The sequence below is a fragment of the Coloeus monedula genome, assembly GCF_965178545.1.
Source record: "Coloeus monedula genome assembly, chromosome: 19".
Classification (NCBI taxonomy): Eukaryota; Metazoa; Chordata; class Aves; order Passeriformes; family Corvidae; genus Coloeus; species Coloeus monedula.
In genome coordinates this window covers 6,488,720-6,510,933 of record NC_138799.1, presented here as the reverse complement: position 1 = coordinate 6,510,933, position 22,214 = coordinate 6,488,720, and the positions used below count along the sequence as shown (strand labels likewise).

The window sequence follows — 22,214 nt, the reverse complement described above, 5'->3', positions numbered from 1 at the left end:
CTATCATCTCAAATTTTATTTACTTTTTCTTATCTAAGTATGAACATTCCACTACCATATAGTGCCTGGAAATTCTGCTAATAACAGAACCAGTTGGCAACACAGCCTTAATCTGCTTAACTTTCAGCGTAGGACTGGCCAGAAACAGCTGTCACATTCTCTCAAATGCAAAATTCCTATGAATAAAGAAAATAGATTTTTTTTAAAATTTATTTTCTGAGGCCTGTTCAATGTGAACAGTATCTATTCGGTGTATTTTGTTACATCAGTCTTTGCTCTTCTCACCTTGAGCAATTTCCTTCCCATTTCCTCTGACAATCAAAGCACAGAGTGATCAAGGCCTGAGCTATCAGTCCCACACAGCACCTCCAGCCCAGCATGATGCTTTGAAGTCCATGTCCACAGCACAGCATGTGGGGATGGTCCCATCACTTCCCATGCTGACACAGGAATTAATCTGACAGCATCCATGGCTACAGGAGCTCAGCCACCCAGTTCTCACCACCTGCTGCTCTTTTGCCTCCCTGAAGACTGAAATAACCTGCTGAGGTTGTGCAGACCCAACTTCTTCCTTCTGCCCCAATCCACCAAACTCTCAATGCAGTACTTGCACTGCACTAAAATTCATTAAATAAGGCATTAGATGAGCATGGCTTTCAAATTGGGTTTCTGCTAAGATTCTCCAGAAGAAACAAACTTTTATCCTCTTTTTTATTTTATTTTTGGGAGAACAGAAAAGCTTATGATAATGTGCATAAATGATAAATTAGCATACTTGCCTGAAATAAGGAATTCTCATTCAGAAAAGGATAAAAGACCTCTTAGTACTACTGAGTGTACCACTGTCAAGTGCTTTAGAAGACACGAGTGTTCATTGCTTGTTGTCTTCACATAAAAAAACAGGGAAGGGCCAATAAAATATCACAAAAACATGCTACCAATAAAAACATTAAAAACACATAAAACATTTTCAGAACAATCCACCATGGGCAGAACCTGAAGCCCTCTTTACCACACATTCCTTTTGCAGAATGTGCCTGTACTTCAAAGACAAAAACTAATAATCAAAGGGCCAGACAGAGCTCTCATCCCAGTTGTGAGTATTGTGGCTTTGGGGCTTGTGGGCTGTTCTGAAGAGTATTGTGGCACTGACCTGTGGAGCACATTTTACTGAAAATACAAATTACTGCACCAAGACTGCTTCAGTTATTTTAAATTTTGGCACATGTTGTTCCATTTTACCTTCAGAGCAGTGGTGGCAGTGAGATATTTCCAGTGAGGTGGCTCATGGACAAGCCTGGGAGGGTGGTGCTGCTGTGGTTTCAACTGTACAACCCAGCCCTGACCTTTACTGCTTCAGGCATAATTAGTGCCATGAAAGAGGCATCAGGCAGGAATATTTCCATGTGCATCCAAGGCTGCAAATCACAGCCTAACCCCAGGAATTCTAGTGTAAGGCAGAGTTCTCTACAGCAGCCTTAAAGCCCCCATGCTCTTGGTAGCCAGATTGTCCCTTTGAGAGTCTGTCTGTACCCACAAACATAATTTTATTCACACTCAGCCCTTCCTTGGGGAGGGACATCACAGGAAAACCAGCCAGTTCCTGAAGGCACCAGGTCTGCAGGCTCTTGGATAAATCACAAGATGAACTGGCAGGAAATCAGGGAGGTTTCTGATAGTCTCTGCTTGTCTTTCAGAAAAAAATCTCTTTGAAATCAAGTTCCCTCCACAAGGTACTTTGGTTTTGACACATAAGCATTTTCCAGCAAAACCCTGTTTCAGCAAAAAAAAATCCCAACTAGTTCTGCTTATGATTAGTGCAAGGCCTTATTCTGTGTGAAGCCCAAGGGTGTGTTCAGTTAAGAGGATTTTCACTGTTTGATTTATAGCTTAGAGCCTCCCCATCTACTGTTCCTAAGTCACAAAAGGCACAATAGAGGAACTGTTCTTCCTCCTGACTGGTAGAGCCATTCCCTGGGGCAGTTAATTAGAAAGGAAAAAAAAAAAAACACCCTTATTCTTCCAGATTCTAATGAATGTCAGTCTATTCTATTCTCATAGGATTTTCTTTCAGAAATCCAGGAAAATGATAAAAGGAAAAATGGCAGGGAGAAAAAAAAAAAAAAAAAAGTAAATGTTCCAAAAGCCTTTTTCCTGTGGCCTATTTGAAAATACCACACCATTTTTTAGATATAGTCAGTATTGAAGATGAATGCTTCAAAGAAAGTTGGAAATCTTTTGTTAGAATTTTGAGCTGTCAGTAAGCATATTTGGGGTTTATCCCCACAAATCTTCATATACATCAACAAACCCCTGGAAATAAGTGAAACCATGGGGATGATGACAGATGTAATTTGGGATGTATGTTTGCAGTGCAGTTGTTACTGTCAGAAGCACAAAAACTATGGGGGTCACAATACAAGAAAAACAGGATGCAATCCCTAGGATTTAAAATACTTAAATCCATCTAAATTTAAAATGCAAACCCCACTGTAAGCTTTTATAAGAATTTCATTTTTTCTTATTTTATGTACACAAGGTATTACCAAATAATAAAGCATCTAGAAATATCTAGAAATTGCTAATACTGAAGAAATTACCAAAAGATTAAGGTGAAAAGAGAAATTTTAAGACACAGGCTTCTTTCCTAGCAAAGAGTATCACATCAGTTCTCTGATGCCATCCATCTTTCAAATGATCTTGTAAATTCATCAATATTTTGGTTGTGATCATCAAACAATCTTTGGGCAGCTTGGAGTAGATCAATTTTATCTGTGTACTGTGAGATAGTATTCCTTATTTTGTGCTTTGAAAGTGGCAGCTTATAACTCAAAGTGAATGACCATGATTAAATCTAAAGATGTACATCATTTAAAATAAAAGAATTAAAAAAAGAGAATTCTAGAAAACCAACTGAATTACTGAGCTGTATCATCCTATATCAGCTGAAAATCTGTCCTTTAATGTTTATGAAGAGGAAAATAAAGTGCAGTGAGGAGCTGGAAGGGACCATCTGTCTCCTTTTAGTTCGTTGTTTTGTTTCGAGCTGGGCCTGAACCAAAATCCTAATTCAGAGATGTCCAGTGCTGGAAGCTGTCATGTCATGGTCCCCTTGGAAATTGGGAACTGCTGATGGCTGCACACAGCAGACACTAATGACAGCCCTTGGAATGCTTTTGGCTTCACAGCTATTAGCACGTTCTCCATTAACTATCAATTACCTCACAGGGTAATTATTGTGCCAGGTTTACAAATGACAGAGGCTGAGTCAACTGCACTCAGGACAACAGGCATGGCAGGGTGAAGACCAGGACATGAGAGCTCGTGATGTTTGCAAAGACCCAGAAATTTTGGCCACCTGATTTCTCAAAAATCATTCCTTTATTATTCCATTCCATTTATATTCTTGATGGACACCTTAAGCAGGCAGAACTTGCGGTGTTGCTGCTCCAGTGAAAGGCCATCATCCCAAGACACTGCACTGTGCAAACTGCAACATCCAGCTGCATCAGAGAACAGTCATGAACCTCCCATCATATATACACAATATTCTGCCACCCAGAAAGCCTTTTATCATCTATACCTGAACCTGCCTCTCACCTATTAAACTATTTAAATTTCCAAACTTGTAAATATAGAAAAAGAGGTAGATAAAAACAATGCCAGGTAGAGAAGACTGTAACGTAATAAATATGCCAAGCTAAGTAGATCTCCAAAGTACTTCTGAATTGCAGGGCCATAAGCAGTTGACAATATTAAAAATCAATGAAGCAGTGAAAAATAATTTACAAGATTTGTCTTCAAAGTTCATGGAATGCTGATGGGGTGAATACCTCCTTAAATGTGTCTAAATGTATAGTAATTTTTCTTTGGATGTATACCTCAGATTTATTGAACCATTTAATTATTTTGACAGTCTTCACACTTTGATTCTAATCAGTAGACCTGTACCTGAACAACTGTTTATCAAATTGCTGTTAATGAAGCAAAGAAAGCAATCCTTCACGTGCACACATTTCATCTGTACACCTTTCTTACACCATCTATCTGTGGGGTAGTGGAGCTGCACCAGTTTCTGCAAACTGCACTATGGTAACAACAACATGCTTCCCTTTCATTTGAATTCCTATTGGAAATCTCATTCACAGCAGTGACACTGTATGTAAAGAGCCACATATGGCTGGGTGAACACCTCCAGCTGCAGACAGTAAAACTATTGCCAATGACTTGAGAGAAAAACAGCACAGCCTTTGTAATCTGAAGTCTGTTACCTGCTGTGATGCATCAGCCTTCAAGTTTTGGGGCCAAATTTTCTCAAATGATCAGCACAGTGAGAGCTACTTAGCGTGTGAGTGTGCATACATACATAAACGTGAGAGAAAACCAGCAGCAGGTGAATGCTGAGCTGGTTTGAATGAACAGTCCAACCATTAATAGTTGGTTAGGTGAAAATATTTTCCTTTGTTTATTAAGAGCTGTCTTTGGTGTTTTGATTCATGAAAAATTTCCCTCCTCCTGCTCTTCTGAAGCAATGTGAGCTGCTCCTGCTTTAGATAGGTTGCACTAGATTCTTTTTCCCTTTATTGCTGCTGGTAGCTTTACCCTTCTCCCCATTTGTTATTAGCAGTAGAGGAACCAGAAGGAAATGAGAGTTTGGGGAGCTGCCAGAACCCCAGCTGCTGGTTCACCTGCCCTGATCTCTGCCTGCAGAGGAATTTGCCATGGCAGCACCATCCTCATTCCTGCTTTTCTTTCCTCTGGTGTCTTGTCTGGAGTAAGATTAGAGCTTGTTTTTGTAATACAGATTGACCTGCATGGTCAAAGGTACTTTGTTGAGAGTTCCTGGAAGGTACAAGCAGATCCTGCAGAAGTCACTGGCAGTGGAGCTGTTCCACAGCATCACTCTCAGAACATTTTCTCACCTAGCCTCCAACAGTGACCTGTAATCCAAGCTTAGCCCCAGGGACTGGAGGGTTTTATCTGGGTCTTTTCAAGTCATAGCAATTACCTTGTCCAATTAGATCTACTTTCATTATTAAATTGTTTATTTACTAGGCCTTTGGTTGGCCAGTAACAGTATAAATATGATGAGTGTATAAAACTGCACAGGTCTGTGAGCAAACTACTCCAATCACCTCAGCCTGCAGAATAATCTGTCCCTGTCCCAAGCATGAGACTCCTGATACCAAGATTTGTGACAGCTGCAGATGCCCAGCTCCAAGGTGTTCCTCTATTACTTACTGAATTTCGTGTACTTCATTTGTAAAGTACAGTATAAACATGAAAGATGCTAAAAAAAATGTTCTTTTCTAGTCTTCCCTACTAAAAAATCAGAATATATAACAAGAACATCATTCATCAAGAGTATAAATGTAGTACTTTTGCCTCCCTAGTCAGAGTATGAGCAGATCAAGCCTGTGCCTGTTCTCCCAGCTATCTTTTGAGTTAAAGGCAGTTCTTCTGTTGTCTTTTTAACTTACTTGTTTTCCAAAACAGTGCATGTACTTTGTGGTGCTTCAAATTACACAGAATAAACTTTGCTAAAAAATTACAGAATGCAGAAGTTTAGTGCTCCAAAGCTGGGACGTGGGAACAAAAAAGCTGGTTGTGCATCTCTTAGTTTGCTTGCCCAGACAGTCTTTTTTGTCCTCCCTCTCTGCTGTCTCATCTGATCTGCCACAGAGAGAGATGAAACAGGGTGAATCAAACAAGTCAAAGTAATTCAGAAGGTTGGGGTTTTTGTCAGCTACATCAATTCTGCTGAATTGCAGCATCACTCTGTACGTTCAGGTTGTACATTAATTCTGCCCCCCTTGTATGATAAAATAAAATAGTATTTTTGTAACACAGTTAATGCAACATTTGGGAGCTTTTTTCCCTGAAATTTGTTGATTCTAATTTTGCAGCAACAGAGATAAAATTCAGAATGCAAAGACACAGTAGCTGTACAAAGAAAAGGTGAGATACTGCAGCCTGCTAGAGCACCTGAATTGATTCTTCTGTGCTTCCAGAAACACTTGGAATAGCTACCTGTGACATCCCCAGAGTGATGCAGGTGGCAGAGCAGCATCACTGCCCTTTCCCACTGTGACAGCCCCTTGGAAAAGCGGTGGCCTGGCCTCAGACTTGTATTCACTAACCCCTGAACCCCACTGAGACAGGAAACCAGGGTGTATTTAGGGACCATTTTGCCTCTCTAGGAAATGCACAGTGGGGGACAGAACAGCTGGATTGCAGTGCTAACATTGGAAGAATGACAGATTTTAAGTGACAGGAAGAAATGGGTCAGAAAAGGACAGGGGAGGTTCAGTGTTCATAAAAATGGGAATATTTGGGTCTGAACATGGGCAAGGAAAACGCCACGGCTTGAGTGGCACAGGCAGCATTAAAGGAAAGGCTGGAAAAGAGCAGGGCTCAAAGGGAATCCAGCCCTGCTGGGCAGAGACAGCCACAGGCATGGCTTTGATTTCATCTTTTCATCTGCTGACACTGTCAGAGCTGACAAGGGTGGTGGGAGCAAAATTTCAGTCTATTAAATGAACGTGGGTAGCCTCAGTTCTGTGCAGAAATACAGACTGACTGATAAAACAGCTGAGTTATTTGGAATTGCAGGGGGAAAATAGACAAACTGAAATTTGGACTGAAGCACCAGAGCCAACAGCAACTTTATATAATGTGGCTGAGAGATGTAATGCCCTGAAGTACTAACAAATGCATTTTTACATCTCATCCTGAGAATCTTACAGATTTTTTTCTGGAAATGTCCTAAAAATCTCAACCTTGACGTTCAAACTCACAATTGTTTTGAGCAAACCTATTTCCCTGGTGAGTTGCCCTCTTTTCTTTTGCAGCAAATTTCTTCTACTTGACTCCCAGTTCTGCACAAAGTGATTTATAAGAGAGATTGCATTTTTTTCCCCCTTCTGGAAATTGTCAGTTTCTGAGAAAGATCAAAAAACCTTCTGTGCTTCAGTATTGACTAATTTTAATTATTAAAACCTTTCTCCCAGGAAAAACTCTTCATGCTGTTTGCTGAGAAACCAGCAATTTTTAATAGAATTCAGTGACTTGAGGAGATCAGGGAACACTGGAGACAGAATTCTGAATTTATACTGGGCTCACACTTCTACAACATTTTTTTTTAAAGTAGGAAGAACTAGATGTTTTTCTTTGCCTTCTTTCTATGTGTCTCCCTTTAAACTTGAGCTAATGGGCTTTTGCAAAGGCTAGAGGAACAGGAACACATAATTTGTTATGCAGTAAAACTAAATCATATATATTTAAATGAATTATAAAGCTAAAATCTTACTTTGCATATATATTAAGCTTATTAAAACCAGAAATCAGTCTTTTATTATGAATCCTTTTACTGATACGTAGTCCCTCACTGACAGCTCCACATGGAATCCTTTCCTCACAACGGCTTGGCATATTGATATTGTTAAAGTGTCAGTGAAAGAAAGTAACAGCTCCATTCCTATTTGAATTTCTCACATTTAAGTTCTCAGGTTTTCACATCATTGACAAATAATCAGATGTTTTAGCAAGGTAATAGGATAATTACACTGTTGCACCATAACTCAAAAGCTAAAGACAGCACTACCTGCATTTAAAGTAAAACACAGCTTTGCCTACAGACACCACAAACCAGCCTATATCACCTCAACAACAAACTGTTTACTGCAGGATAATGAAATTAAATACATGCTTAATGATGTAAGATTGACAAAGTAATAAAGTTATAGAGAGAGTCAACATTATCTTCAATTAGGTGTCTACTTCGGTTGAAGAATTCTTACCATTACAGTTCAAAGAGCTGGATTTTTATCTGCAGTAATTTTCAGCTCCATTTCACCTGTGCACTGAGAAAGCGTGGGTTTTTTCGCTGTGCAAAAGCCATACCAGAGGATATGGTACATAACAAAGGAATTAAATAAAGGAAGAGGTGGCAGGCACAGCACTAGAACTAACTGGAGAAAGTACAGCTGGGAGAAGAGTAATTGCATGGGGGAAAGACTAAGAGAAAACCCACAGGAGACATTGCTTGTATAAAGCCATCATTCCTTGCACAACTAAAAAAGAACAACACGTTTTCATCACCGTGCACCAACAGTCAAATATTGGCATGATTTTATGGGATTGGCATCAGTTCAAAGGGAACCAGAGTATTTACCACAGCACAGCACTCCAGTCACACCGGGAGTGCCCAACCTGGGGACAGCAGGAGCATCACCCACTCTTTGAACCATCCATCCTCCCCAGGGTGTCCTGGAAGGGGGAGGTGGCTGCTGCCGGGGTAGGAGAGGGGCAGGCACCACTACTGCTCTCTGCCTGCCCTGCTCACTGATCACAGCGTTATTCAGGTTGGAAAAGACCCCTGAGCCCAACCTTTGACTGCTCATCACCTTGAGGTGTTGTCACCAAAGGACACGGTGCTCCATGAGGAGATGGAAGCAGGTTGTACCTTTCACACCCCACTCAGACATTATTCCCCCGTGGAAGCCACAACATCCCCACTCAGCTGGTTATTTCAGGAGTCGGTAGCTCTCCCAGTGGGAGCTGGTGGCAGCAAGAAGTGAATAGTGGGTGTTGTTTGCATGGCAGTCAGGAACATTCTGAAGGCCCTTTGCCAGCCAGAGTAAAGAGCTGCTTTCACAGCCTGACTGAGGCCAGGCTTCCTGCTAGCAGAATAGAGTTTAGTACAGGACAAAACAAATTTGAAACACTTCTATTTGAATCACTGCCCAAAGTCACCTTTTCTAATTGCAGAAAGTCCAACAAACCAAAGATCAGTTCTTCAGGAATTCAGCATTTTTAGAGCATAGAATGTTCCCTGATCTTTTTTCATTAAGGCAAAATATCTCTTTGGCATTTCAGGTATTTCCATTCCAGTATTTCCAGCATTTCAGCTGTTAAACTAACCTGCAAATGAATACAGACTGTGTTGTCTAATAGGAAAAAAAAGCTTTGACTTCTGTTGTTTGATGTAGAAAGTCAGCTGATAAAAAATGCAAATGTGACTTTATTGCTGCCCCTTCCACCACCATCACATCCATATCCTGCATTTGTTCACCAGTGTTTGCCAATATGCTGCTTCTTTCACCAGAGCCTTCAGAGGAAGCTAAAGGGCTTACTTTTGAAAGATAACTGGCTTAGTTCTGGCTCCTAAGTGTCACTTATCTTCCCTACTGAGTTTAACACCACTCAAGTCATTCAGAAACAAGATAATTTTATACTTGCCTGCCTTAAGCTGTACAATCTCATATTCTTAGATAATCCATGTCCTCTTGTTTTTTTCTTGCTTGCTATTTCTCAACTTCAAAGTTGCCTATTAAATTACGAACATGAAACTCGCTCTTATGCAATTCACATGAACAGCAAAAGGCACTTGCACTTCCCTTAGCTTTAAAACAAGCTTCCAGGATATTCTTAAACAAAAACAAAAAAAACCCCACTTCTCTTCTGCCTGCAGGGCAGATCTGTGCCAACTTTCTCTGAATCATTGAAACTGCACCTCTGACAGGTGTTAAATTTCTCAGAATCGTTTCAAAAAAATTTATTCTAATTCATCATCTCACCTACCACAGCATTAATATCCTAAAAGACCTCTGAAAACTCAATAAAGCATCATTCCAGAAATGCTTTTGGCTATTTTGAATCAAACTGGGCTTTCTCAAACTCTTTTGTGTTTGAACTCTCAATTTACATTCAAACAGCAACTTAACCAGCAATTATATCCATTTCAATTTTTTTTCCTCTTCTATCGGGCTTTAAAAGTCTTCCTCTTACCACATTTTGAGGTGCTGGAAATCAAGTGGAAATCCCACAGTCTCCTGCCAGAACTATTTGGATTCTGATCTTTTTGTGCCTTTTATGGGTGATGTGTCACAAATTGTCATTGTCACGGATCAATGACACAGACTGAACTCCGTAACATGACATTCATTACTAAGATGCTTTCCCCAACACCATTAATGTTACATCTGAGCCTCTCACAATATTGATACTGGAGAAATGCAACTTTTCCCATGTTGGAGGTGATGAGCAGGGCAGAGATGGGAGGGAGATCTGCTCAAAGGCAGAGTAGGACTTGAACATAATTTTCTTAAGTCATAGGTGAGCAACCCAGTCACTGAAGTGGAAGGACACTCTTGAGAGAAGAGCATGAGAAAAAAAAAATCATGGAATTATTGGAAAAGACCTTTCAGTTTAATCAGCTGTTATCCTATAACTCCCAAGCCCACCCCTAAACCATGTCCCCAAGTACCACATCCGCACGTCCTTGGGGGATGGTAACTCCACCACTGCCCTGGGCAGCCTCTTCCAGGGCTTGACAGCGCTCTGGGGGGAGATTTTTTTCCTAAAATCCAATCTAAACCTCCCCTGGTACAACTTGAGGTAATTTTCTCTTATCCTGTTGCTTGTTACCTGGGAGAAGAGGTACGTTGTACCCCACCTGGCTACAACATCCTCTCCAATGGACAGTACCAACAGCTTCTTAAAATAGATCCTCAGTTTTATTCTGTCCTTTCCTCATATACACACATTGTTGGCATTTTAAAAATATCAAATCCCATGTTTCATTTTTGTCACAAATAGGAAAATAACATTTTGAATTTACAACACACTTCTATGCTCAAGAGAGCAGGTAAAACTGATAATTGCCTTATTTCTGCTTCTGGTTTGGAATCCTAACACTAAACTTTACTTGTTAGTTAACATCAGGTATCTTAAACTTTATTTTTTCCTACTAGATGATAAAATTAGGACAAAAAGGGTAAGATCTAGATTTTCACTAGACCAAATGCTCTTAACTTTTTTTTGCTCATCCTTTTATTCATCAGTCTGTGATGTGTCTCTGTCGGCTGTTGCCCGTCATGCCCAGCCCCTGAAGAGAAATGGAGCTACAGATGGTTCTTTGGCAAGGTGGACTGAGAGCTCTGGCGGTTTTTGGAGAAGACTTGAATTGCTAATTCCTCTGTCAGTGACCTGCTCTGGTGTCCTTTGTATTCAGTGTCTCAGGGCAATGCACTGAACAACAGAAATAGCATCAATCACCACTTCCCCACATTCTTGACATGCAGGAACCATTTTCTGCTGCTTTCTGGGTTGATTGCTAAAGAAACACAGAATTCTCTCAGAAATTCAGAGCACCATTATGTAACTGAATCTACCAAATGGAGCGTTTATACCGAGTTCATCATCATGGTGTCTGAGCATCTGTTGTATTTAAAATGAGAAAACAATTTAAATGCAGTGTTTAGTCAGAAAATCCTGCATGAATCCAGGAATGATGATAGACTCATCTAATAGTGGCTTTTTTCCTACATTACCCCTATTCTCTCTTAAGATACAACTTTAGTAGATGATGGACTGGGTCTGTGCCAAATAACAGCTCGCAGTGAAATTCTGCATCAGCCAAGACATAATCAACATTAAACATTTGAGCCTCAAACTTCAATTTGATCCTCACACGAAGTGAATTGCAGAGCAGTGTCATTTATTTATGTTTACCCAGCTCTTGCTCATCTGCTAACGACGAGTGACAAGAGTGGTTGAGTGGCAGGTCAGCCAAAAATATCCATGTTTGGAGCAACTGGCTCAGCAATGACTCCCCTGTCAAAAACCCTCCCCGAGTCACTCAGCAACCAGCAGCCAAGGAACTCCTCTGTACCTCTGGGGCTCAGTTTGGATTCTTCCTTCCTTGCATTTCCTGCTGTGCAGAAGAGAGTACAAATGGTTGTGACACTTGCAACAGTTCCAGCAGCATTTGGATGGCAGGAATCCATCACCTCTCGCTTTTACTTTTTCAGCCTATCATTTACTTAATCTTTTGGTGCTGGCACAAAGGTGAAAGTCCTGAGAGCAAATTCTGAGATATGCACAACCAGTCTGGTCTCCTCAGCCAGTAATTTGTAGTTTTTATTTTAGTCCTGGGGATGCTTAAGAGAAACATCAAGTTTTAAATACTATCTAAACTAGTCTTGTTTCGTACTTGCAAGTAAATTAAAGTAAGACTTAGGAAAGAAATCAGAATCTATATAAATATTAAAAAGAAAGGCTTAATCTTCTACATTTCGTTCAGGTCATTTTTTTTTTAACATTTTCTAGCTGCAGTGGTTGCATATAAACAAGGAATAAGGCTCTGTTAGAGCCTCATCAGTGTAAGATACCAGGTCAGCAGCCCAAATGGCATCTAGAAATAACTAGAGATAACTACTTCAACCCCAAAGCAGGTTATGGCAGATCCTTTTATATATATATTATATATTCATTTTTAGGAGCCATAATACATGCTGAAAATAACTCTCCATGTTAACGAGCTACCAAGGAGCCCTGGGGTTACCTGAGGGTAAGGCTCCCTGTTGAAAACCCTTTACTGCAAGTTAGTTCTTGTTACCAACTGCTCTAATGAAATGGTTAGACACCATTTGTAGCTTCAGTGATAATTCCAAGCATGCCATTATTTCCAATAAAGTAGATTCTGCAGCCAAGTGTAGTTAACCCAACTGCATTTCCACTTTACTGCATGATTATTGCATTTCTCTGCACAGCTGTCTGCTCAGAAGCAGGAGAAAAATGAGTCCTTTCCATGCATTCTTAGTCTTATTCTTCTAAGTAAAAAAATAATTCTAATATTGTTTATTTATTTAGGATACAATTGCCAGCATATAGCTATAAGTGTGGATGACAAGCCTTTCTATTAAACCAGTTCTTTATATACATTTCTTTTAAATCACAAAATAACTGTCAAAATCAGTAAAAACACAAAACAATGCACAAACCACATGTCAGCAACAGCCTAAGTAACTGCAGTTTTAATAAAGAGAACATCAAAGAGAGTCAGAGATAAAAAATTATTTCAAGCAGCTGGTTTTTTGCAGTTTTTCTCCTTGGTTTAACATAGCCAAGTTAATCTTGTAACCAATTTAAATCTTAAAACTGCAGTAGTTTGCTAAAATGCAAAGTAAACTGCTGGAAGTACAGGTGATCACGTACAGTTCATGTTACCAATGTATAAAGAAAGCAAGAGCACCTCACTGCTGTGAGCTTATACATAAAGAATAAAAGGTCGATCTGGGGATTAATGAATCAGGATGTGGGTAACACCACCTTGTCAAACACTAACATTCCATGGTTGGGTACCCTGGGCATGAGAAGATGGGTTTGTTCTTCAATGATAAGAAAATTCCCCTGCACCACTGCCAGGGATTGGTCCAGGGAAACAAGACAGATCAGGACCACAGGTTCTGAGGAGCTGGTCCATGCTCTCACAGCTGATGCTATGCCTTTCCACAAAGCAGGAGGTACATTTAATTTAATTTAGGACAATTTTAAAAATAGTTTTGTCAGTCACACAAATTGCACTGATCTCATACCTGTTCATGCCCACAAAATTAATGCCATAAATAACTCTTGAGTGATGCGGCATTACTGCTCTTTCCAAAGGGTTTTACAAGACCTGTAAGACCAACTATATTTTAACAGTGGAATAACTGTTGTTGTTAATAGCTTTTAACTCAGTAAAATTATTTTCCTCACTGGGCACCCACCATGCAGAAAATACATTTCTTTTGCTGTTTTTATTAAACTTTGGATAAACAAAAATGGCGTAATTATTTTCCTTAATGATATCTTAGACACTTCTTACAGGAACTCTGAATCAAAACAAACATTTAACCTGTCTTCTTGAGCAATTTCATTTGCTTTTGTTCCCTGCTGTGCTGGAAACATACTCTGCTTGCTCTCAGTGAGGTATCCCAACAGTTTATCAGGTAGTGCAGCATAATACAAATATTATGGTTACAGATGAGCTGTTCCTTGCTGCCATTTACTTCATGCTTTACCTCCCTTGTCATTTACAAATCAAAAATGTTTATGTACTCAATTATAACTCTTCAAGTGAGAATAAAGGGTATTCTATTATTCCCAAGAGGACTGTCGAAAAATGTGTGTGAAGTACTGCAACATTCTAAATTCCCTCAGTTTCCTATTGCTCCATGTTTGGCTGCGGCAGAACATGGGCAGTCTTGAGAGGCTAAAAAGTTCTGGTTCTGGTCCAATGCACATTCTTGGGTGATGGAACAAGGCCATATTCTGGTTTTTCACCAGCTAAAAGAGAGTAATTAATCTTAATTCTCTTCTTTTTCCTGCAAAATAGAACTGTAACTGGAGGAAAACAAAGCTATCAGTTATTCTGTGGCAAATTAATCTTAAAGGGGGGATCTTCCAAAGTAAATCAATAGGTTAGAACAAGATTCTATATTGTCTTTGAGCCCTGAAACCCAACCTAAACTCAAAGGGTGCTTTCAGCATTGTAAGTCTGCTCTTGTTGTGATGTGCTTTTAATACAGTGTCATCATTTGAAAAGTGAGATTTTCATATATGAGCAATTTTACTTATGTGGCTTCACCTTTGTGGAAGACTCCAGTAATATGTTATACAGACCAAAAGTTTACAAATATTTCAGGCAACTTAAAAGAAATTCTTCTCAGAGGGAATTTAATAGGGGATTATGTTTTTTATCCTGTTGTATTCTGTGTTTAAGACACTTGTTCATTTAAACCTTTCAAAATTAGCCTGTTCCATGTGAGAAACTTTGAAAATGATGTCTCCTTAGATGGTCAACCTTTTTTTAAAAAAAGATAAACCTAATGAATTTAACCATGGTACCATGGAAACAGCTTTAAAATTAATTTGGGTACAAGGAAGAAGGATGCAATTCCAACACAGAGAAAGTGACAGGTTTGAGAAGAAAAAAAAAAAGTCTCTCTTCATTAGGCACTGAGACCTTTGTTTGGGACAAATATCCTGTATGTGGTTGTATATAGCTGAGGGGTTTTATTTCCATAAGTTCCATCAGTCAAAACAAGAGTTTGATGTTGACTCAAGTTTCCTGGGTGAAAGGAGAACTTGGCCCTTGCCTTTACTCACTTCTGCACTCAGCATTTTGGTTTGTTATGTAAAATGAGTTTATCTAATTCATTGTTATTCTGGGACTTTGTACAAAAGAAGGTCTAGTCTAAAGCAGATGTCATCACTTATTTCCTTGATAATTCACAAGTTATTTTGGCTGCCAGGGTGAAGAGTTGTACGTAAAAAGAAAAATATGTGACCAAGCCAAAAAATTTCAGTGAGTGCACGGTCCCCAGAAAAGTGGTGTTACTGAAATTCAGTAGTACCACAAAATGATGACTAACAAGCATTGTAACTCCTGTGTGCTGTAGAGTAAATGCCATCATTAATTCTTTATGAGACCTTCACTTGTCCTGCTTTCTGACTGTCAGAATTTGGTAGAGGACTCCACTGGCTCCTTTGACATTTTCACTTTTTCACTGCAGTTTGATTTGTTTGCTTGCCTTAAAAAATGCCAACTGGGTAGACTGTAGAAAAAACAACCAATAGTTCCCAACTGACACAGGACTAAAGTAATTGAAATTAACACATCATAGCAGTACTTTTGACCCTCACCTTATTTTTTTGGTCTGTGAACTGCTGGCTGTAAATAGCAAAGCTACGCACCAAAAATCTTCTGATCTTACCAATGCAAATTTTCTCTTTCAGAATTTCCATTGCCCCTTTTTACATCAATGTCCAAGCACTAAAACAGCATCACAAAGTGATTTGGGGGGTGGTGAGAGGACAATGCTCAGGGGACTTTTATATAAAGCTTATGAGTTCAGATTCTGAGTAATTTACTTACAAGAAGAATACATTTTGCAGCCAGGGCAGAATGTGGGAAATAGAACTGTTTGAACACGTCATTTATTTCCCACCTTAGCTTGGACTGAGATAATAATGGTGTAGGTTACATATAACTTGGGATGCTGCTGTAATTCAGATCAGCACATGAATTGGTGGACTTACGTTTTTGAGTGGCAAAGTGAGGTTTAGTCTGTGTAACTTGATTGTGCCCAGCAGATCCTGTAGGGACATCATTCCTGCAGAAAACTCCTCACCTTTGTGTTTCACTACTGAATAACCAGATCTCACGTTCATCCAAAAGACAATGTCACCAATGCAGGCATTAAACCCTGTTTCAGTGAGGTTTAGGGGTTGTTTTTTTCCCTCATTATAAACACGGGCAGCACATTATAATGACATTTCTTTACTGGCACTCTTAGTCTTGGACCATTTGTACAGTTACAAAGATTACCAGATATAAACCAAATTAATCCCGATCTTGTTCACAGGATGTAAGTCCAGGAATTTCTCTGGACAGCCTTTAGAATTATCAGCACATGAAAGACAGACCTGATTTTAAAATGTGAACATCAGGCTGCTGAAATTCTGACAATGGCAGAACAAGAACCTTCCTTTTCTAATTGACATCTGAAAACTAAGAAAGATCTTTAGGCTAAATAAAGCTGACTAGACTTTCATCTGTTCAGAAGTACTTAACTGCCACCGGAGTTCATTACATTTGTTCATCTTTTTTTTAAAAAAAGCTACAAATTGCAATGTAAATGGTAGCAGTGGCTGGTGATCCCAGCCAAATCAAATACCAAGGTTCCGGGTAAGATATTTACATAGCAGTGAGAGAAGGGAACTGTGCCTTTGTAATTTAAAAGTTCCAGCAAGTCATAAAACTAAAAAGCAGAAGGAAAGCTGCAGGAGCTAAGGAGAACCTGGTTAACAATAATACAGTAACTGCTTACCTGTAGGAGCCTTTGTTACCAAGTTTGCAGAATCTGGGGCCAATGAATATCAGTATTTTGAATTCTGCAAGTGCTGGTTTTAACAGTTCCAAACTCATATTCCATATGTTTCCTCAAATATTTCAACCCCTGATTCCTCTGTGCTTGGCTTGAGGCTGCAGAGTACAGATTACTTGGTGCCCATGGCAAGTGCTGCTGGAACAGGGAAATGATGTCAGCCCCTGCAGTGCAATCTGTAACTGGATGTGGGTGAATTCACTGGCTGGCAATTCAGAAGAAGACACGCTGCTGCTGTACCAGTTGGAGCCAGAGGGTGACTGAAATTATTAAAATCACACATGCTGCAAATGCCTGAAAAATTACCCTGCTACAAAGTACCCAAAGCAGAGATGGAATCCTGATGCAAACTGAGGGGTGTGTGGGGAGTATTTGCAAATGCTGTATGGGATGATTTGCCACTGGTTAATTGTTCCCTTCACCCTTTTCTAGGTTCAGCTGATCCACTATAACCACGAGCTGTACACAAATGTCACAGAAGCTGCAAAGAGTCCTAATGGGTTGGTGGTAGTTTCCATATTTATGAAAGTAAGTATTCAGTACTACAGATTCCTAATATATAGACAGTAAACTTCTCCCTGAACTGTAAATGTAGGAGTTAGACTCCTCATTATGCTACAGCAATGCCCAGAGGCTCTGATCTGGAATCCAGAGACAGCTTCATCCTGAACTGAGCACACCATCTCTGCTCCAAAGCTTTTCCAATAGAAGGGAAATTAAAAGGGATAAGGAAGGGGGGAAAAAAACCCTTACATTACAAACATCACTCATAACACTTTAATGGGTATGACAGAAGTTACTAGCTTTGCAGATTTTGTGTTTCTTCGTGAAGTGTTATTCATCCAGTCTCTTCCAGTAGGTTGAGGCCCTGGGAAAGAGGGCATATGATGCTGATGTGTCAAAGCCAGCAAAATCAGTTTTTCTCCGTGTTATTTAAAACATCTTAAACTATCAAAACTGAAAGAACGTTAAAGTAGAACTTCTAATATCTTCCATTTCACAGAACTACAAAGACATGTGAATATTTTATTTAGTCTCCATCCTGTTGCATTCAAGGTACATATTTATGTCTATAATTTATAGTGATCTAACACTGAACTCAAGACTTCATGGTTTTCTCAAACCTCTTTAATTACATTGGAGAAACCTTTTCTCTAATTTTATATAAAGAATGGATTTCTCCCCTCCAAATATTGTTAATATTCTGCCATTTTGTAGCTCTGTTCATCAGTCTAAAAAAGTGTGTATTTCTGAGTAATGCTGAAATTCACCTCATCACACCTTAGGTATGGGATATCTATAGTTCCTCTTAGTACTCTAATCCCATTTCATAAAGCTCCTAACAAAGCATTAGCCTCAGAATTAAAGTATGCATTTCACAGAGCATACCGAATAATTAGATATAAAAGGACAATTTTCACACAGTCTAATATTTAAGAAAGTTATTTAGGCTACCTTTTTTTTTTTTTTTTAAATCCAAAATGTATTGTATTATGACCCAAAAAACTGACTTGAATTCATGAAAAAGGGGAAAATTAAAGAGAAGACAGAGAGATTGTTGTCAATATTTAGAAGTCCTGCAGGGAGGTGTCAGAGGATGGACCAGGCTCTGCTCGGGGCTGCTGAGCAACAGGGAAGAGGCAACAAGGGGGCAGAATCTGATACATGGGAAATTCCACCTGAACATGAGCTGTTACCTCATATGTTACCCAGACATAAACCAGAAGAAGAGAGCTTTAATTTGCAATTAAAATAGTCTGATGCAAGGAAATTATATTTATTAATAAATAAAATAATAGAATACTAATTAAAATCCTGGCTAGTATATCAACCACCTGCAAATTCCATCAAAGCTGTTGGAGAAGAAACCTGTGCTCATGCTTTTATTCAGGTAGTAATTTCTGTTCACCCTGTTCTCCCATCCCTGTGTTTTATTTATTTTACCAACTTTCTATCAAGCTTCATTAGAAAAATGACTAAGTAATTATTTCCTTCTCCCATAACAATGAAAAAAAGGCAGAACCCAGTTGGAGGAGTATCAGAGAGTGAGGGGGTGTGTGCACACGTGGAAGAGCTGCAGTTCTGGCAAGGAAATGTTTGTGAGAAGATTTTGACATTATCCATTTTCTCTTCTGTAGGTATCTGAATCATCAAATCCATTTCTAAATCGTATGCTTAACAGAGACACCATAACGAGAATAACATATAAGAGTAAGTTTCTTTTCATTTCCTCTGGTAAGAGCTGTATTCTTTCAGTATCAGATAACACATTTAGTGATCTTGAAATAAGAGGCACTTCATTATGGGCAGAAATTCCAGGTTTGCGTTGCCAGCAACTCTACAAGATAAACTCAGGAATGTGAAAAATCTCATTCGGTCATCACTTTATCAAATGAATTTTGAATTTCAAAGTCTGTTTTATGTCTGAAGGTGCAACAGATTAATGAAATTATATTTGACACATGTATTCACACAGAATGCTCAGGAGAAACTGCCTACTGTTAGCAATAAAAGGGACGTGTGGAGCAGCCGGGATTATATCGGATCTGGTTATGTCAAGATGCTGCACCATTAACTGGATTTAGTATTCATCAGTGTTTTCTTTTTGTACAGAAAAGTTACAACATTCCTATTCAACAACTGCTGCATTTAACAGATACAGAAAGAGGTCATTAACATAGCTTGTATATTTGTTGTATTCACATTTGGAAAGCCTTAAACTGATGATCCTCAATAATTCCATGTTCGTATATTGACCTTGTGGAAAACTGGAGCTTAATTAAGATATTTTAGAGAGAGTAATGAAAAATATGTATAACAAATTAAACTTCTTCTCCTGAAAACCTCATTTCCTTTGTCAAATATTCCAAGCTGCCATGAAGTTCTTAAGTTCAACAATACCAGAAATTAACTTTCAGAAAGTACACAGCAAACTGATAACACAAATAGTTCCTTGTCCTCTCCTACAACACACATACCTTTCACCCCACTGATGTTTCTCTGATTTTACCTGACAGTTAACAAATCTTGTTACATCTTTGGTCCAAATAAGAGGCTTCTATGATGATAAAACTCCGTTCTCTACAATACCTATGGAAAGGAAGGCAACAGAGGGTTCTCCTCAGAATGTTTTTTCCAAATTGTTCTATCACTATCAAATGCCATCTTTTCTGCGTGGAAGAAGCAGATCAGTCCCACTTTTAAACTGCTTGTCTTGATTCCTTGCAAAAACACAACAATGCTGTTCTGCAAGAGCTTCCTGCCTACCAGCACTGCTGCAGCATCCTGGAAACAGGGAATTATTGTTAAGGCTATGTGTGCTTTTTCCAGCTCTTTCACCCACAAATTCCATATTCCCAGCTTCTGTCTGGGGATCAACCAGATGTTCTCCCATGGGGCCACACCTTCCCAATACCAAATATTTCATTTGTATGCTGCATTTACAGTGAGAACTACTCCTCTTTGGAGTTGTCAGCATCCCACAACCTCCCATTGCTTGTTTTGTCTCCATACAAGGGAAAGACAATTCCAGTCACACCTAACTTGGGTTTACTACATGAAATTTCACATGGAGATGAACACACGAAACACAGGCTGGAAAAGCAGTGATTAACAGAATTGCTTTAATTTGTAACCACTGTTTTTGCTAAGTTTATCTGTTCAAATTAAACCCCTGGTAGGCACACAATGCACACAATATTCCACAGGGCATTGGGTTACTTACTGTAGTAACAAGTATTGACTGGGAATTTTTAGTGTAAATTGGAAACGTGGAAGTGTTATTGAAAGTAATTTTGCAGTTGTCTTGCATGATGGATTATAGCATCATTGCTGAAAACTAATTTTACCTCTTACACTGCAAGGATTTCTAGTGTGCCTTTAGCAGCTGGAGTTTTTCAGCTTCTGCTTTACGGCTCCACTCCTGAAGTCAATACTCAGCACAGTGCTGACAAAATGCCCAGGCCCAGTGTGCTCAAGAGGAGTGTGGAGGGAATGATAAAGGGAACACTGGTTCAGAGTCAGGACAGTTCATAACATAAATAAAGGTGGTTTTTTTGTTTAAAGAACAGCAACAACATTAAGTGCTATCTCTCCTGCTGCATGAAATTTCCACAGGCAAAATGCATTAAAAGGGAAATTTCTACCCTTAGATATTAATGGCTACAGTGAAGCAAAGTGGACCCCAAGGAATTTTTAAGGAGATTTTAAATGCTTATTTTATTCTGTTATCGCAGCCCAAAGAATCTACTGTGAGCAAGCTGAAACAAGGGTTCTTTCAAGCAGCCTTTAGTCAGAAGCTGTGTGGATATCTCAAAAGCTGTATTATTCCTTGTTAAGTGTGCCATTTGAGGGGAAAAGTTAGTTTTCTTTCAAAACAGTTATGCTACAGGAGCTTTCACCCAGTGTTTGCTTAACATAGGAAAAAAAAAGTAACTTTTTAGATTCACAAAATTCCTCATAAAAATTTGCTCTTGTCATTGTCTGGTAAGCAGAGAAACTGAGGATCTCTACATTCCTTACCCTGTAAATCTAACCTAGATCCTCTTCTGGATTATCATGATATGAACTTTAAAATCAAATGTACCATCCTCCACTCAATTCCCTATAACAAGCATTATTATAAAGAGAACATACAAGAATTTGCTGTGAAAGCCAACCCCATACATTTATTACAAATCTAGGGATAAAAGGATTTCCATAATTTCCTAAGTAAATTGTCAGAGTCAAGGCCTTTATGTAAATGAGTGTGAAATCTAATTAAATCTAATTTGTAGAGAGAACAGTTCCTGAGTTTGGAAATCACCCTAAGGTACCAGCAGATCAAGAGAAACAGATTGTGGGCTGTAGATAGGAATGATGCAGAGGACCTAGGAAAGGCTGGATGGGTTTATGAAAAGAAGTTTGTCACTGGCAGGAGATCACATGTAGTGATTTTGAGCATTTTGAACATATTTGCAGTAAATATAAGCAAGACTTTGAAGTGCTGCAGTCTGGTGTTAATACTGACCCACCACGTCTGCTTCAGCTCCAGAGCAGGAGACCCTTACCAAGATGTGGGAAAGGGCAGACCTGTTCATGGGAATAATGTTGGTAACCAAATCTTTATTGTGTACTCTTCTCTCATAGAGTCATCTGACTTCCCATGGGAATGTAACTCACATACAGGCATTAATAAGTACTGCTTTTTCTTGGACAAACTCTTGTTTCATTCACCCCTATCTTCCACTTTTCCTGAAGTGGTATTTTCCTCCAGTTTTCCATATCGATATCCCTCATCTGTATTAATCTTCAGTTAGCTTTCCATCTCCTAGTAAACATTTCAGGGCAAATTCTACCTGGTTTAAATCATTTTAGCCCAGCTGAAGCCAATATGGCTGTGAGAAAACAGATCTGGTCCTTAGGGATCTCTTCTGCCTGACTCTGTGCCACTTGGTGCTAAACACACCATGCTCCATGGCTTATAAATAATGAACAGGATGTTCATGTGGGAAAGGGAAA

General features: G+C 39.2%; 1 protein-coding gene across 1 annotated transcript in view; it reads left to right on the top strand.

The window, feature by feature from the left end:
• Positions 1-22,214, top strand: part of CA10 (carbonic anhydrase 10) — a gene marked incomplete at both ends in the record, with an annotated part of 185,804 nt that overhangs the window by 158,269 nt on the left and 5,321 nt on the right. The window contains 2 exons of the mRNA XM_082294323.1: positions 17,148-17,243; positions 18,854-18,926. Of these exons, the coding sequence (XP_082150449.1) occupies positions 17,148-17,243; positions 18,854-18,926 (169 nt within the window). The remainder of the gene's footprint in view (positions 1-17,147; positions 17,244-18,853; positions 18,927-22,214) is intronic.